Raw genomic sequence first — 14,681 nt, forward strand, 5'->3', positions numbered from 1 at the left:
TGCTTAACACAATTGCGTAATAATATCATGTTTGTTGATGAACTGTTTCTCCGCTTCTGTTTCTCACCAAAGCCAATAAGTCCAAGTGTTTCTCCTCTGATGCGGGCGGCCCCTGACGCCACCTCTCGGATCTGCTCCACGCTCTGGACCCGTGTGCCCTCTCTCATGGCCTGGTACAGCCAGGTGTTCCTCCTGTACAAGTTCAGGATGTGGCAAAGTGTAGAGTCTGCCGTCTCTTCCACGGCAGCTGATGGAATATTACACACTGCAATACCTGTAGACATGCACAAATGCTCAGTCTGATTCACAGAAGTTATGGAACATGAAAAGATTCTCATTTACATATCAGAACATTCAATAAACAAGGCAAGGCCTCAGGTCAATTCATGCTGACAGTCAACCTTGATTGTGTCATCTATCCATTTATGGATTTGACCTGTAAGTTCATCCAGCCTTCATTATAAGGAGTAATGGAGATCATTTTCTATCCAGAATACCTTCTTCTTTAATTCTAACCATATAAACTGTCTCTCCCAGAGGAACAATTAGCCCTCCTCTACCTTCTTCTGTCTCTAACTGACTTATCATCACCGTTTGGCTCAAACTTTCAAACATCCAACGTTTCCTCACTACATGCTGAGTACTTTGTTTTTCTGAACAAAGATTGAACCTAGTATCTCAGCTGAGCAGTATTTGATGTCAGGAGTGTGTTCTCTGTGACGCCAAATATCACACTAAATAAAAAAAAATAAAAAAAAACATCTTTATACATTCTACATTTCTTTTGCTACAGCTTTTCACAACATTATCTATGATTTATTTTTCTCTCTATTCATTTTTAAGGTGTATATTATTGTCCAGAAAGCTGCTGAAGCAACACAAAGACATTGTTGTCACATGGTACAAGGGTTTTATTCTTATTATTCTCATTATTATTACATAGATAAAATAATAATGGGGCAAATTAACATTTATATGTCAGATACCAACCTGCAGACTTCTTAGTCTACAAATGTCTCTATTATGACCAAAAATCGTGAGCAGGAAACATGTCTTAGCATTTGTCATCCGATGCTCTTACCCATCTCTCCAGCTGCTTTAATGTCAATATTGTCATATCCACTACCGATGCGGATTATGATTCGGAGGGCTTTAAATTTCTCCAGATCTTCTCTAGTCAGAGTGATGGTGTGGTACATCATCGCCCCCACTGCCTCGTTCAACACCTGCGACAGACACATTTATACCACACTATAAACATCAGGGCACAAAACTGTGGGATGTCTATTAAGGACACATAAATCATTTCTTTGTAGCATGCTGGGAGGAGTACGCGGGCGTACTGCATTGTACTGCGTGTACGTCATTTCCTTCCAATTTGATAATTTTATGTTTTTTTTAATCTGTAAAAACCCGCAATAAAACATGCAGCGTATATCCAGCATTAGTAGGTCTGATAACTGGGTCACTATAAAATGAATCACAGCCTGTGTGTTTGTATGAACCAGTGCTTCTAGCAGAATTATGCTTTTGTTTAGTATGCATGTATACTGTACATACTAAAAAATCTATTTTATGTAACATATTTGAATGTTCTTTTTATAAAAACAAGCAAGAAATTTATTACAACAAAATCTTTGACTGCACGTTGTCATATAAAGATCCAGTCAGTGAGTGAGTCAGTTAGTAACAGATTCACCAAGTAATATGTTGACTGATCCAAACTGATTTAATACATTTCTTGGTCTTCTTCGATTAATTTATTAAAAGAACTGGTGCATAGAAGTTTGTGAGTCAGACTACAGTGGTTGTTGTGTTTGTTACTACATGCAGCCAGTAAAAACAATGCAATAAGACTTGTCATATTTGTTACATATTTATTGTCAGATTTAAACTTCTGCAGCAAAAAAAAAAATGTCATTTGAGTTAATTTCCATGAACGAGTTCAAACTGTCTATTTCAGGTGAACTAATTCAGAACAAGCTGTTTGTGTCAGTACTCATAATTATTCATTTTTCATATATTAAAATACAAAAATGTAGGTACATTTAAAGGTAAAATTGCTGTTTATTGTTATATTTGTGCACAAAGGAAATTTATAAAAAATATAATTTGTAAGGTTGGAAGGTTGGAAGGAAGGAAGAAAGGAAGGAAGGTTGGAAAGAAGAAAGGAAGGAATGCTGAAAAGAAGGAAGGAAGGAAGGAAGGAAGGAAGGAAGGAATGTTGAAAAGAAGGAAGGAAGGAAGGTTGGAAAGAAGAAAGGAAGGAATGTTGAAAAGAAGGAAGGAAGGAAAGAAGGAAGGAAGGAAGGAATGTTGGAAAGAAGAAAGGAAGGAATGCTGAAAAGAAGGAAGGAAGGAAGGTTGGAAAGAAGAAAGGAAGGAATGTTGAAAAGAAGGAAGGAAGGAATGTTGAAAAGAAGGAAGGAAGGAAGGTTGGAAAGAAGAAAGGAAGGAATGTTGAAAAGAAGGAAGGAAGGAAGGAAGGAAGGAAGGAATGTTGAAAAGAAGGAAGGAAGGAAGGTTGGAAAGAAGAAAGGAAGGAAGGAAGGAAGGAAGGAATGTTGAAAAGAAGGAAGGAAGGAAGGTTGGAAAGAAGAAAGGAAGGAATGTTGAAAAGAAGGAAGGAAGGAAGGAATGTTGAAAAGATGAAAAGAAAGAAGGAAGGAAGGAATGTTGAAAAGAAAGAAGAAAGGAAGGAATGTTGAAAAGAAGGAAGGAAGGAAGGAAGGAAGGAAGGAAGGAAGGTTGGAAAGATGAAAGGAAGGAAGGTTGGAAAGATGAAAGGAAGGAATGTTGAAAAGAAGAAAGGAAGGAATGTTGAAAAGAAAGAAGGAAGGAAGGTTGGAAAGAAGAAAGGAAGGAATGTTGAAAAGAAAGAAGGAAGGAAGGTTGGAAAGAAGAAAGGAAGGAATGTTGAAAAGAAGGAAGGAAGGAATGTTGAAAAGAAAGAAGGAAGGAAGGAATTTTGGAAGGAATGTTGAAAAGAAGGAAGGAAGGAAGGAAATTTGGAAGGAAGGAATGAATTTTGGAAGGAAGGAAGGAAGGAAGGAAGGAATATTGCAGTTCCCAGTCCAGGTATTTAATTTTTTGATAAAATTAAATTGCTGAATTAATCTAATTCAACTAAAACAACATTTTTGCTGTAGTGTCAGTGATTCAGGAAAAAATAGTGCAAACAGACCTTCTCATGGATTTCCTGCGTTGACTGTGCATCACAGAACGCCACAGTGGCCAAATCCTTCAGGATGGGCATCTCTACAGTACAGTCCCTCCCGTCCAACAGAGCGACCAGCGGCCGAGGATGCATCGGACCGTTCATGATTTGCGGCCTTATACCTGCAAAGACAGAGAGAAACGTGAACATCCCATTCGCCCCACTGCCATGTGTCTTGTTGTCATGGAGATTGCAGCATTTGGGCAGAGTTATGAATACATTTTATTTAATAGCCTTTGGGGGAAACATCTTGCTCTCTTGTTTCTCTCTTTTCACTCTCCACCATCTATTTAAAAAGGACTTCAAATGAGAATTATTTACCATGGTATTATTAAAAAATAATTGTGTGGGAGATGTCAAGGCAGCGTTGTGTCTCTCCGAGGGAAACGGAATGGATGCGAGAGATCAGGGGTTTGGCACGCTTTAAATGAGCAGTGGACACATCAAACAGAAACACAAATGACATGGTGGAGCGATCACTACATCAGAGCGGGAGAAATCAGAGGGGGAAGGACAGACGATGGGGCTCTCAGACACACACACACACACACACATCCCTTCATGTAGGTGCTCGACCAATCAATATTCACAAAACTGTGCGGCCACTGTTCATTTTCCAACCCATAAACAATTTCAGATTTCAGACAGCCTGCTCTAAAAGCTTTTTTGGACAAGAACAGCGAAGACAAACTTAAACTCAGTGATTTTTAAACAAACAGAGTCCGAGCCTAGCAGTACACGTCCATTATCCAATCAGAGGCCAGCAGGGGAATTATCCAATCAGAGAGCAGCAGGGGAAATCTCGGCCCTATCCTTCAGCGATTCTCCACAGGCATCTCCACATTTACTCTGATCACAGTGCACAAAAGATCCTGAAAAAACATCGATTTCAGAGATGTGAGGCTTTTTATTTTACTCTTACTCGCTATCACAATGTTTCTCTCAGTCTTTGCAGTTTTCTCCCGGCAGGGATTATTCACCTAAAAAAAAATGAAAATCTTTTACATACCCTCATGTTGCTTCAAAACCCATACGACTTTCTCTCTTCCTTGGAACGCAGTAATATTTCTAAGAATTTTCACACCGTTTTTTCATACAATGTAAGCATATGGTGACCAGTGACCCACAAGCTGCAAAAATGACAAACAAGAGCACCATAAAAAGTAGTTCATATGGTTCAAGTGCACAGTCTTCTGTACCATATGAACAGACTGAAATATAAGTCATTAAAAAAAACAAAAACCTCTCCTTCAACTTTTGAATCTCATTTTCAATTAAATATTTTCAAATATGGTGCATCATACATGTGATAACAGTGCAGAGAATGATTTTCTTACTCTGTATTTTTGTATTCCATTACAAATATCTGAACATTTTTTGCTTAAAACGAAAACATATCTGCCACGGGGTAAGAAAAATAATCTTGTTCTCCCTTTGAAATACGTTTATTTTTCTTACCCCACCAGCTAGAGGTGTAATAATATATCATAACACAAAAATGCAACAATATGTATCGTGGATAGTGACAATATGTATTGTATATAGTTCACACAAAATGAAAATTACTGTGTGAGGAAAAAATTCAAGTTCAGAGTTTTAGTATCAGTACTACATTGAACTACTATATATAATGTTGAATATAATGTATAATAATTTAATGAGGGAATATTTGTGGGTCCTGATAATGCCAAATACCTTGTGTTGCCAGTAAAAACTGGCCTACATTATTTCATATATCTAGTCAGTGACAGATTGCAAGAATATTTGTATTTTTCTGTATTTTCAGCTTCAGAATTATGAATATTTTATTCTGGTGTAACCATTGTCCTGTGCATTGAGTTACCAGCACCAAGTCCAAGCCTGTTCACTTCCACCCCCAATGTAATACCAAATTTAGCATTTTAATCAACAGTTAATTTTTTGTTAACCTTTTACCATAAGTCTTGAAGTATCGCAGTAATATCGTATCGTGAGTTAAGTACCGTGATATGTATCGAATCGTGACATGAGGGTATCGTTACATCCCTACCACTAGCATATTTTGTTTTTTTAAGAATAAACTCAATTAAAATTTTGCAGAAAACAAGACTTTTGCTTCTCAAGTAACCATTTCTTGACTTAAGAATGTTTAGATATTTGTACTGGAAAACAAGACAGAAATACGAAGTAAGAATATATTTTTTTTGCATCGAACAATGCGGAACACCATTGGTTCTTGCATGTCATGTGACCAATCATGAAGTGTAAAGTACAAAATACATTTAAAATCTACAGAGGTATCTTCAGTGTGTTCCTTACACAAAGCTATTGTAATAAATTTGAATATTTACAATTAGTACAGACTTTTATGGTGCTTTTTGTCTTTTTTTTTTCAAAAGTATATGATGGTGAACATTTTACCAAACATCTCTATTTGTGTTCAACAGAAGGAATAAAAACAAAGTTTGTAACATCACAAAGGTGAAAAAATAACGACAGAATTTTTAGTTTTGGGTGAACTATCGCTTCAATGTATTTGAAACTAATGAGAGTGAGAGAGAGAGTGAGCGAGCGAGCAAGAGAGAGAGAGAAAGAGAAAGAGAGAGAGAGAGAGAGAGAGAGAGAGAGAGAGAGAGAGAGAGAGAGAAACGTAATACTTTCTTTGAAATCCCATGAACAATAAAAGTCTGTAAAAACAAAAGGAAATGAGGAGATTTTTCCATGGAGCTGCTTTGACGTGGATCTGTGCGTGTGTGTGTGTGTGTTAAATACGGCAGCGCGTATATCACACCGTATGTGTGAGTGTCCCCACTTCTTGCTTAGGTGTGCCGCTGTGATTTTAATAAGTATGTATGTGTGTGTGTGTGTGTGTGTGTGTGTGTGTGTGTGTGTGTGTGTGTGTGTGTGACAAGCAATCTTGGATAAAAAAAAGCTGGCAGCCAAGTGCCTCACCTCACTGTCAACTGCTGCTTGTGGTTACCAAGCAACCTCATCTCTCACCGTCACACAAACACACACACACAACTGAGACACAAACACATGCACAAACCAAAAAAAAAAAAAAAAAAAAAAATCTTTCTGAAATGGACACACTTCTTGCTCCAAAGCTAATAGACACTTGCAGGAAAAACAGTTAAGATGGTCAGATCACTGAATGACCATCCAGGACCTGAAATAAACCAGGTGCATGAGTGTCTAATAAGAGTGTATCTGTGCTGCGTCACTTTTTCTTCTCTCTCCACCCCTCCTGATCTATTAGCCAGGGATTTGGTTGCCAAACAAACACACACACACACACTAATGATAAGGAGTCAGGAGCACAATACACTGTGCGTGTTTGCACACACGCCGAACTAGTTTGCAGATGTGTCACAGACAGCAGCCAAGACATGCGCTTGTGACACCACTGAAAATCAAGAACCGTGCATGCACGCACGCACACACACACACACACACACACACACACACACACACACACACACACACACACACACACACACACACACAGACTTTTGCTTTTGGCCAATTTCGGAAACATGCGTCTTGCCTGGAAAATGCTGCCTCCACATTCCTCCCATGAAGAGCAGCCCAAAAAACAGGGGAGAAAAAAAATGGAGGGAGGTGGCAGAGAAAAAGCGTTCTCCTGTGATTGTGTCCTGGGGGTATCCCTCCTCTCGCTGTCTGTCTGTCGCTCGCTTGCTCACTCCCCCATATGTGGGTAAGCGGAGATATCTACTCTTCTTCGGTCAGTCGCTCAGGAACGGAAGCGTTCAGAGATGGACAGAAGAGCCTGTTGTTTTCATTCCTCGTTCTAGCCTCTCACTCTCGGTTTGTCCATCTTGATTGCCTTTTTCATCCCCCCTCTCGTTTCATTTTAGAACAAACCTCTCAAGGTTAAAAAGGAGAGGAATAATTACGCCTGGCCGAGTCGAGGAGAGTCACGGAAAGCGGGAGAGGGTCAAAAATTCCCACACGAGTGCCAGTGCAAACGAGTTGTGCCGTTCCACTCCTCACGCTTCCAATCACTCCCCCTTCTGTTGCTCTTTTTTTCGACCCACTCCTTTTTTTTCCCTCAACCACACTCCCTCGCTCTCAAATTTATGATTTGGAGACCACTGTGGTTAGAGACTGCCAGCCTCTCCCTTCCACTCAAATCTCCCCGCCTGCCTTTCTTTCTTTTATTTTCTCTTGCTCTTTCTACCTCTCTTTTATTCACCCTCCCTCTATGCTTGAAAATTACAGTCACTTCTTTCTATTAAAATGGTATTTATTCAGCTTATGTAATGAGAAAACTGTGTGTGTGTATGTGTGTGTGTGCGTGTGTGTGTGCGAGTGAGAGAGAGAGAGAGAGAAAGAAAGAAGAAAAATAAAGGTTTGAAGGAAAACAGAAATAAAAATTAACTGTTAACTAACAAACTAACAAATGAAAGAACAAACGAAAAACTAAAGAACAAATGAAAAAAATCTAATAAAAGAAACAGACATATATTTGAACAAACTAATTAAAGAATAAGCATAATAATACACAAAAAAATGAACAAACAAATAAATGAAAGTGGAAAAACTGAAGGACCAAACAAACAAGGATTGAATGAATGAATGAATGTTTGAAGAAACCAATGAACCAACAACTAAACAAATACAAAAAACAAACAAACAATTGAACAAACCAAGACCTCAACAAATGAATGAATGAACACCAAATTAATGAAAAAAACATACATTTGGATAAACTAATTAAGGAAAAAGCATAAATGCACATAAAACAAATGAACAAACTAATGACCAAACAATGAATGAATGAACTAATTAACTAAGACCCAAATAAAAGAACAAATGAACAAACTGATGATTAAACAATGAATGAAAGAATGAACTAAGACCCAAACAAAAGAACTATAAAAAACATGAACAAACTAATGACCAAACAAAGAATGAATGAATGAATGAATTAACTAAGACTAAAACAAAAGAACAAATGAACAAACTAATGATTAACCAATGAATGAATGAATGAACTAAGACCCAAACAAAAGAACGGATGAACAAACTAATGACCAAACAATGAATGAATGAATGAATGAATGAACTAAGACCCAAACAAAAGAACAAATGAACAAACTGATTAAACAATGAATGAATGAATGAATGAACTAAGACCCAAACAAAAGAAACTATAAAAAGCATGAACAAACTAAAGACCAAACAATGAATGAATGAACGAATGAATGAATTAAGACCCAAACAAAAGAATGAATGAACAAACTAATGACCAAATAATGAATGAATGAATGAACAAACTAAGACCCAAATAAAAGAACAAACTATAAAAAGAAAACATGAACAAATTAATGACCAAACAATGAAAAGATTGAAAGAACATCAAATGAACAAACAAATGTACCAACAAATAAAAGAAAAAAAAAAAAAACAAATTAACAAACTTCGAATTAATGAAGGAACAAATAAACCAACAAATGAAAGGACAAAGTAGAAAACAAACAAACAACCAAACAAATGAGCAACTTATTAATGAACATCAACTCTAAATAAATAAGAATGACTGAAAGGAGAGTTCATTGTATACTGCATACTGCATTGTGCAGACACACCAAAGATGTGTAGCTACTCGTGTTGTGTTCAGTAGAGCTGAATGAGTGATTTTAAGCTACTTAAGACCAAATGAACAGTCACAGTGGCCAATACACGCTGTCCCAAATCACTTAACAGGATTTCCAGTGAAAGTCAAGACATTCGCTACACCTTTCAAAAAATACACACACAGAAAGGAATTTAAGTCTGTGGAAGAGCCACCACATGAGTGGAGGGTCATATAACACAGCTGGTCAGAGGAACCAGATCAGCACAATTAGTTTGAGATAACACAATATCAGCCTTACAGGGGACATACCATGGAAAACAGGATTTTCCTTGCACATTTCAAATAAAACAGTGTACATAGACATACTATTATATTCTTAACACAAAGCTATCTCCAGTTTAAACTGAACATTTGTAAAAACGAATCTGTAAAAAATGTTGCTTTCAGAAATCATTGTGGTTATGATGAGCTCATTAACATATGAACACTCTCATTTACATAGCAACACCTATTAGAATTCAGCAACTTGCCATACCTTGATGTACGACAGTGTGAAGTACACCAGTTGGCCAATCATAACAGAGGTCATTTACATAAAGTTTTAAAGGTACAGTAGCAAAAAAAACAAAAAACAAAACATGTATTCTATGGGGTCCTTTAAAAGGATCTGAGAGAGGGTGGCATGAAAATGGGTGTGAAAATCTAAATGATCACTGTTTTTGGGGCAAGAAACCTTGACTGACCTTATAAGTGGAAAAAAAAATACCCTAACCCTAAGTATGAATATAGTAAGTCTGCACAATTAATCGAAATAAACCCAAAAATCACAGTATGGCTTAGGGCGATTATAAAATTTTTGAAGGCTACAATTTAATTAAATAAATATAAGTGCTATGTGTTAAGTGCTAAGCTTGACACTGCATTTGAAAAAATTGGCAACCAGCTTCCCAAACTTGTAATAAGAACTTGTATTAAGAGTTTAGAAGGCGGCTGTTATCAAATTACAAAATTCTTTTGTAATTTAAGAATGAAATGTGTCATTTTTGTGCAACAAAACAGAATAGCAAAAATTCTGACCATTTTCAAACAAGATTTAAACACACTTCCAGCCTTAATTGTTTAGACAAAGCTCTCCCAGCCAAAACTTAGAATGCAATTCCATTTGGTGCTGCGGAAATGACTTCCTTCACCTTACATAAGTTATTAAATGATGACGTGAAATCTCTACTATTAATTAAGAGTGATGCGTAAGTAAACTTGGTGTGGTGACCACCAAACAAGAGAAAACAAATAGACTTAACAGATAATTAGCACAGTGTTCAATCTTCATTCTCACCCTCCTGAAGTGAACACACACACACAGCAGATGTGATCTCTCTCACTCCGTTTCGTTCCCCAAAATACTTTTTTCCCTCTATTCATTAGTTTCACATTCTCTCGCTCCCTCCTTCTGTTAGTTCTCTATATGACAGGAGCCATCTGGCCTTCTGAACAAGAGATTGGACCAGGGAATGAGAGGTTTACAATGCACACGCACACACACACACACACACACACAGCTGTGTTTTGTTACACTAAAGACAGAGGCTCTTTATGAGGTGACAGTGCTTAACATTAGGGAAAGAGTTGCAGCAAAAGCGCACACACACACATACTCTGTTAAAGTGTAAAAAAAAAAAAAAAAATCAAAAGGAAAACATGATGCACATGAATGATTTACTGATGCATATTACTGTGACTAGTCGCTCTTATTTTCAACTCCTCCCCTTCGACCACCAAACTGTTCTGATATGCAACACCCACTTTTCACAATCCAATCAATTCCCGACGGATAAAATCATGACCAACCCAACATTTTTTTCTTGTTTCATTAGTTAAGACATCACATTATGGAAGCAAAACAGGTTGCAAACATCATTACACAATGACTTGAACAAGTTTCTTTGAGATGTTTGTACTAAACAAATACAAGTGTGTCCTTGCAGGTATATAGAAATTCACACAGCATACAAAGCTTCAGACGATTCTTTCATGTCTTTTTTCATTCATAGTTTGCATTGAATTAGAGAGCTAAACAATTTCTGGTCCTTCAAACATCTGCATCTGCTTGCGCTGTCTGTGGTCATACAGAGATCTGCCTCTCCATCTACGAATGAAACTCAATCTCTGTGACCTTTTCATTTTCTCACAATGAATAATTCACTGGGACCTGTTTACTATCTCACATTGTCTAACACACACACACACACACACACACACACACACATTTGTTTTTGTGAATTGTGGGGACATTCCATAATGGTGTAATGGTTTTTATACTGTACAAACTGTATTTTCCATCGCCCTACACTACCCCTACCCCTAAACCTACCCATCACAGGAAACTGTGCACATTTTTACTTTCTCAAAAAAACTCATTCTGTATGATTTATAAGCCTTTTGAAAAATGGGGACATGAGGTAATGTCATACCCATGTCTTTATACAAATTTGTGTCCTGATATGTCAAAAAAACGCACACACACAAAGAATATTGTGAACAAGGATTCTTTTCTGCAGTCATCCACATGTTCTCTCATTCTTTACAAAGACACCCATCTCAACTGCATGGTACAAGTCTCTGTTTCTAAACTCTGTGGTATTATGCAGGACCTGTTCACATTTACAGTATACTTTGCCACCCCAATATTTTCGCAGTCCACTCCACAAAAAGGACATATTTGAAGCACTGATATAAATGAAGCATTTATAACTTTTTAATGCTTCAGAACATTATGTATTATATTAATAATATTTATAAAATAATGTAATATAATTTATTATTTTATACGTTTTAATATAAATGTAAATAATAATAAATTTGATAATAATATAGAGTAATAATAACTTTTTATGCTTCAGAAAAGTTTATATTTATTAAATTTATAATATTCATATAATAATATAAATAATTTAATTGAAAATTTTGTATATATATTTTTATATCATAATATATAGTAATATCTTTTTTATGCTTCAGAACATATTTATATTTATTAAATTTATATTAATTATTATATTAATTTATATACATTTATATAATATAATTTTAATATATATTATAGTAAATTTTTATTTAAAGTTGTCTATTTTAAAACAATCTATTTAAAATCTGTTTTAGTTCAAACAAATAATCTATTACGTTTTTAATTAGCAATAATACTGGAAATTATACAGCTATAATAAAACTGCATAGGAGCAATAATTTCATAAACACGCTTAATAACTAATATTTTAAAGACTATCAGGAAATCTTTCTTGCAATTTCAACACAACAATGTATTAGCAACATCAATGTCCAAAACATCACATAAAAACAAATGTTTATGTTTGCGATGCATTAAAACATGTTGTTCTGTTAACTGGCCTGAAGCTCTTTCTCCATCAGCCAATCTTTATTGTTGAACACTAGTACAGTATAACACCCATTTGTTCATTCAACCTTTGGTCTCTGTGACTTTGTGCAAACACTTAGTATGCGCACAGAGAATGGATATGTTGACAAAATTGCAACAAACTGCATATACATGCAATGTGTGGTATACATTTAAAAGCAGGCCTACATGTATTCATTTAGCAGATTCTGTTATCCGGAGTGATTTACAAATTAAAAATTCACAAGTTGTTTAACATTTTATGAAGTTGGAAATATCAGACGCTGGTAGTTGTTTACATACAGCTCTCGTCTACAGGCTGCACCAGGCCAAATTGATTATTCATATGTTCAAACAAACCAATATCACACCAATTTCTGATTCTTTAATGCTAATATGCCATGTGGGACAGATGTACACATCAGAGATAGGTCAGATGAGTTGTCCTACTGCAGACAGGGATTACAGTACACGCATTCATTCATTTCTGCAGGATTATGTTCTGATGGAGACCGCTAACCCCAACACCCCCCACCCCCTTTCCCACTGGGCCCGTCCTGCACAGATGGCTAGTGGGATTTTACCTCTCTAATCTCTTTTCTTTCATTCCCTCTCTCAGTCTTCTCTTTTCATTTCTAAAACCCTCAGTAAATGAATATGCTGAGTTGGAGAAAACGGCACTGAAATGACTTGGTTTTGAGTGTCTTTTGCCCTCCATTCTCATTCATTATTTCCTTTCTTTGCCCTACTTTGTGTTGATTTTCCTCCAAATTTCCTTTAGAGTCTGATAAAATTTCTACAGATTAACGGTCACCGACTGCATTCAAGTCATTTTTATGGTGAAGAAACCACCTTTATTCTCTTGGACAGTCATGCCAAAACTAAAACTTGTAAAATGAATAAAAATTTAGCTAAATCCTCATATTTGTTTCAGCAACCATAAATAGAAAATTGATATAAATTGAAAAAGGATGGCCTCTCACAAAAAAAAAAAAAAAAAAAAAAAAAAAAAAAAGGAAAGATACCATGAGCAATAGGCCGATTCATAAACTGGTATTTGGCCACTTTGAGATTATTGAACAGAGATTATTGAATTTAACTGAATATTTTAATAGAATTTTGAGTAAAATAGGTGTTCTTTTAGTTTCAGCATTTTTTGTGCATCTGATATGTCATTATTAAATTATATATTATGTATATATATCAGCATCATATCAGCTATTGGCATAAACATATGTATATACATGCGTATACATACATACATATATACAGTACATGTCAAAAGATTGGAATAAGGTTACAATTTTTAATGTTTTTGAAAGAATTCTCTTATTTTCAAAAAGTAAAAAAAAAAAAAATTAATCAAAAATACAGTAAAAACAGTAATATTGTAAATTATTACAATTTAAAATAATTGTTTTCTGTTTTAATAAATTAAAAAAAAAAAAAAATGTAATTTTTGTAATTCGATTATCAAGATATGAAACAGGCTACTCCAAATAATACCATAGTATTACCAATGAGTTCAAAATTACTAATGTGTTCAAAAAAGCTTATACAGTAAAAATTTTGTTCATACTTTGGGTCCATTTAAATGCGCCATCTATTTATCTAGTTATATGTAGCTAGATTCATGTTTACCACTTGTTTGCCATTCAAAATGTAAACAAAAGTGATGACAGCACACTATTTGCATACTGAATTCTGATTGGTCTTGTCGTCCCATCTTTTTAACCATATAATCACCTTTACACTGAAAAAAAGAAATGATGTTGGTTCTCTTTCAGAGACTGAAAAAAACTTGCTAATTGTCAAGCCAATGGCAAAGTGGGTCTGATGCTGCTGCATTTCATTACACAGAATTTAGCATGCACTAGCATAACACCATCAACAATCACCTTTGACTATAAAGAAACACTGTGGCCTAGAATGAAACAGTTCAACTAAACAGTCTGCACTAGAGTAAAGCATACCATGAAGCGTCCTTTCAGCGTAACACTTCTGATCCATGACCAGGAGCGGCTTATCCCAGACTACAGGATGATCACTATAAACATCTCAGTCCTAAGAGTTCTCATTCAAAAAAAGAATTTCAAAAGCATCAAAATCAATATCAAATAATACACTAGATACAATAAAACACAAACAATACACAAACACATAGACACACCTGACCTGCAACACTCTCATACGGTCTGACCGTGACACCCATCGCCATGGCTACGTAATCCCTTCTTACTAGAAAGGAAGGTCTTCTGCCAGGGTCGCCCCTGCATGTCCATATATAGACACAATTAGTCTTGGGGGCATTTGGAATGACTATATATGGTAAAGGAATAAGGAAGCAGGCTCTTTTCAGATTAGTTCATTGAGATGTATTAGACCGTAAGGAACGATACATTATGGTGTATGTGCATGTTTTCTAAAAGAGAGAGCACAATAATAATAATTATAATAATAATAATAAAAAA

The 14,681-nt window shown here is 35.7% G+C and overlaps 1 protein-coding gene across 14 annotated transcripts in view; it reads right to left on the reverse strand.

Annotated features, from left to right (window-relative positions):
• Positions 1–14,681, reverse strand: part of ctbp2a (C-terminal binding protein 2a) — a 55,020-nt gene that overhangs the window by 8,984 nt on the left and 31,355 nt on the right. For 12 of the 14 annotated variants that reach the window (XR_007925992.1, XR_007925991.1, XR_007925990.1 and 9 more), the window contains 3 exons: positions 3,185–3,339; positions 1,082–1,226; positions 68–274 (listed from right to left, as the gene is read on the reverse strand). Coding sequence is in view for 11 of the 14 variants with exons in the window: in XM_051868821.1 (XP_051724781.1) it covers positions 68–274; positions 1,082–1,226; positions 3,185–3,339 (507 nt within the window). In the remaining 3 variants the exon portion in view is untranslated. Of the gene's footprint in view, positions 1–67; positions 275–1,081; positions 1,227–3,184; positions 3,340–6,743; positions 7,355–14,183; positions 14,236–14,681 lie in introns of those variants that run through there. The other 2 variants (XM_051868823.1, XM_051868825.1) reach the window with 2 other exon arrangements.

The sequence above is a fragment of the Ctenopharyngodon idella genome, chromosome 17 (genome assembly GCF_019924925.1).
Source record: "Ctenopharyngodon idella isolate HZGC_01 chromosome 17, HZGC01, whole genome shotgun sequence".
Lineage (NCBI taxonomy): Eukaryota > Metazoa > Chordata > Actinopteri > Cypriniformes > Xenocyprididae > Ctenopharyngodon > Ctenopharyngodon idella.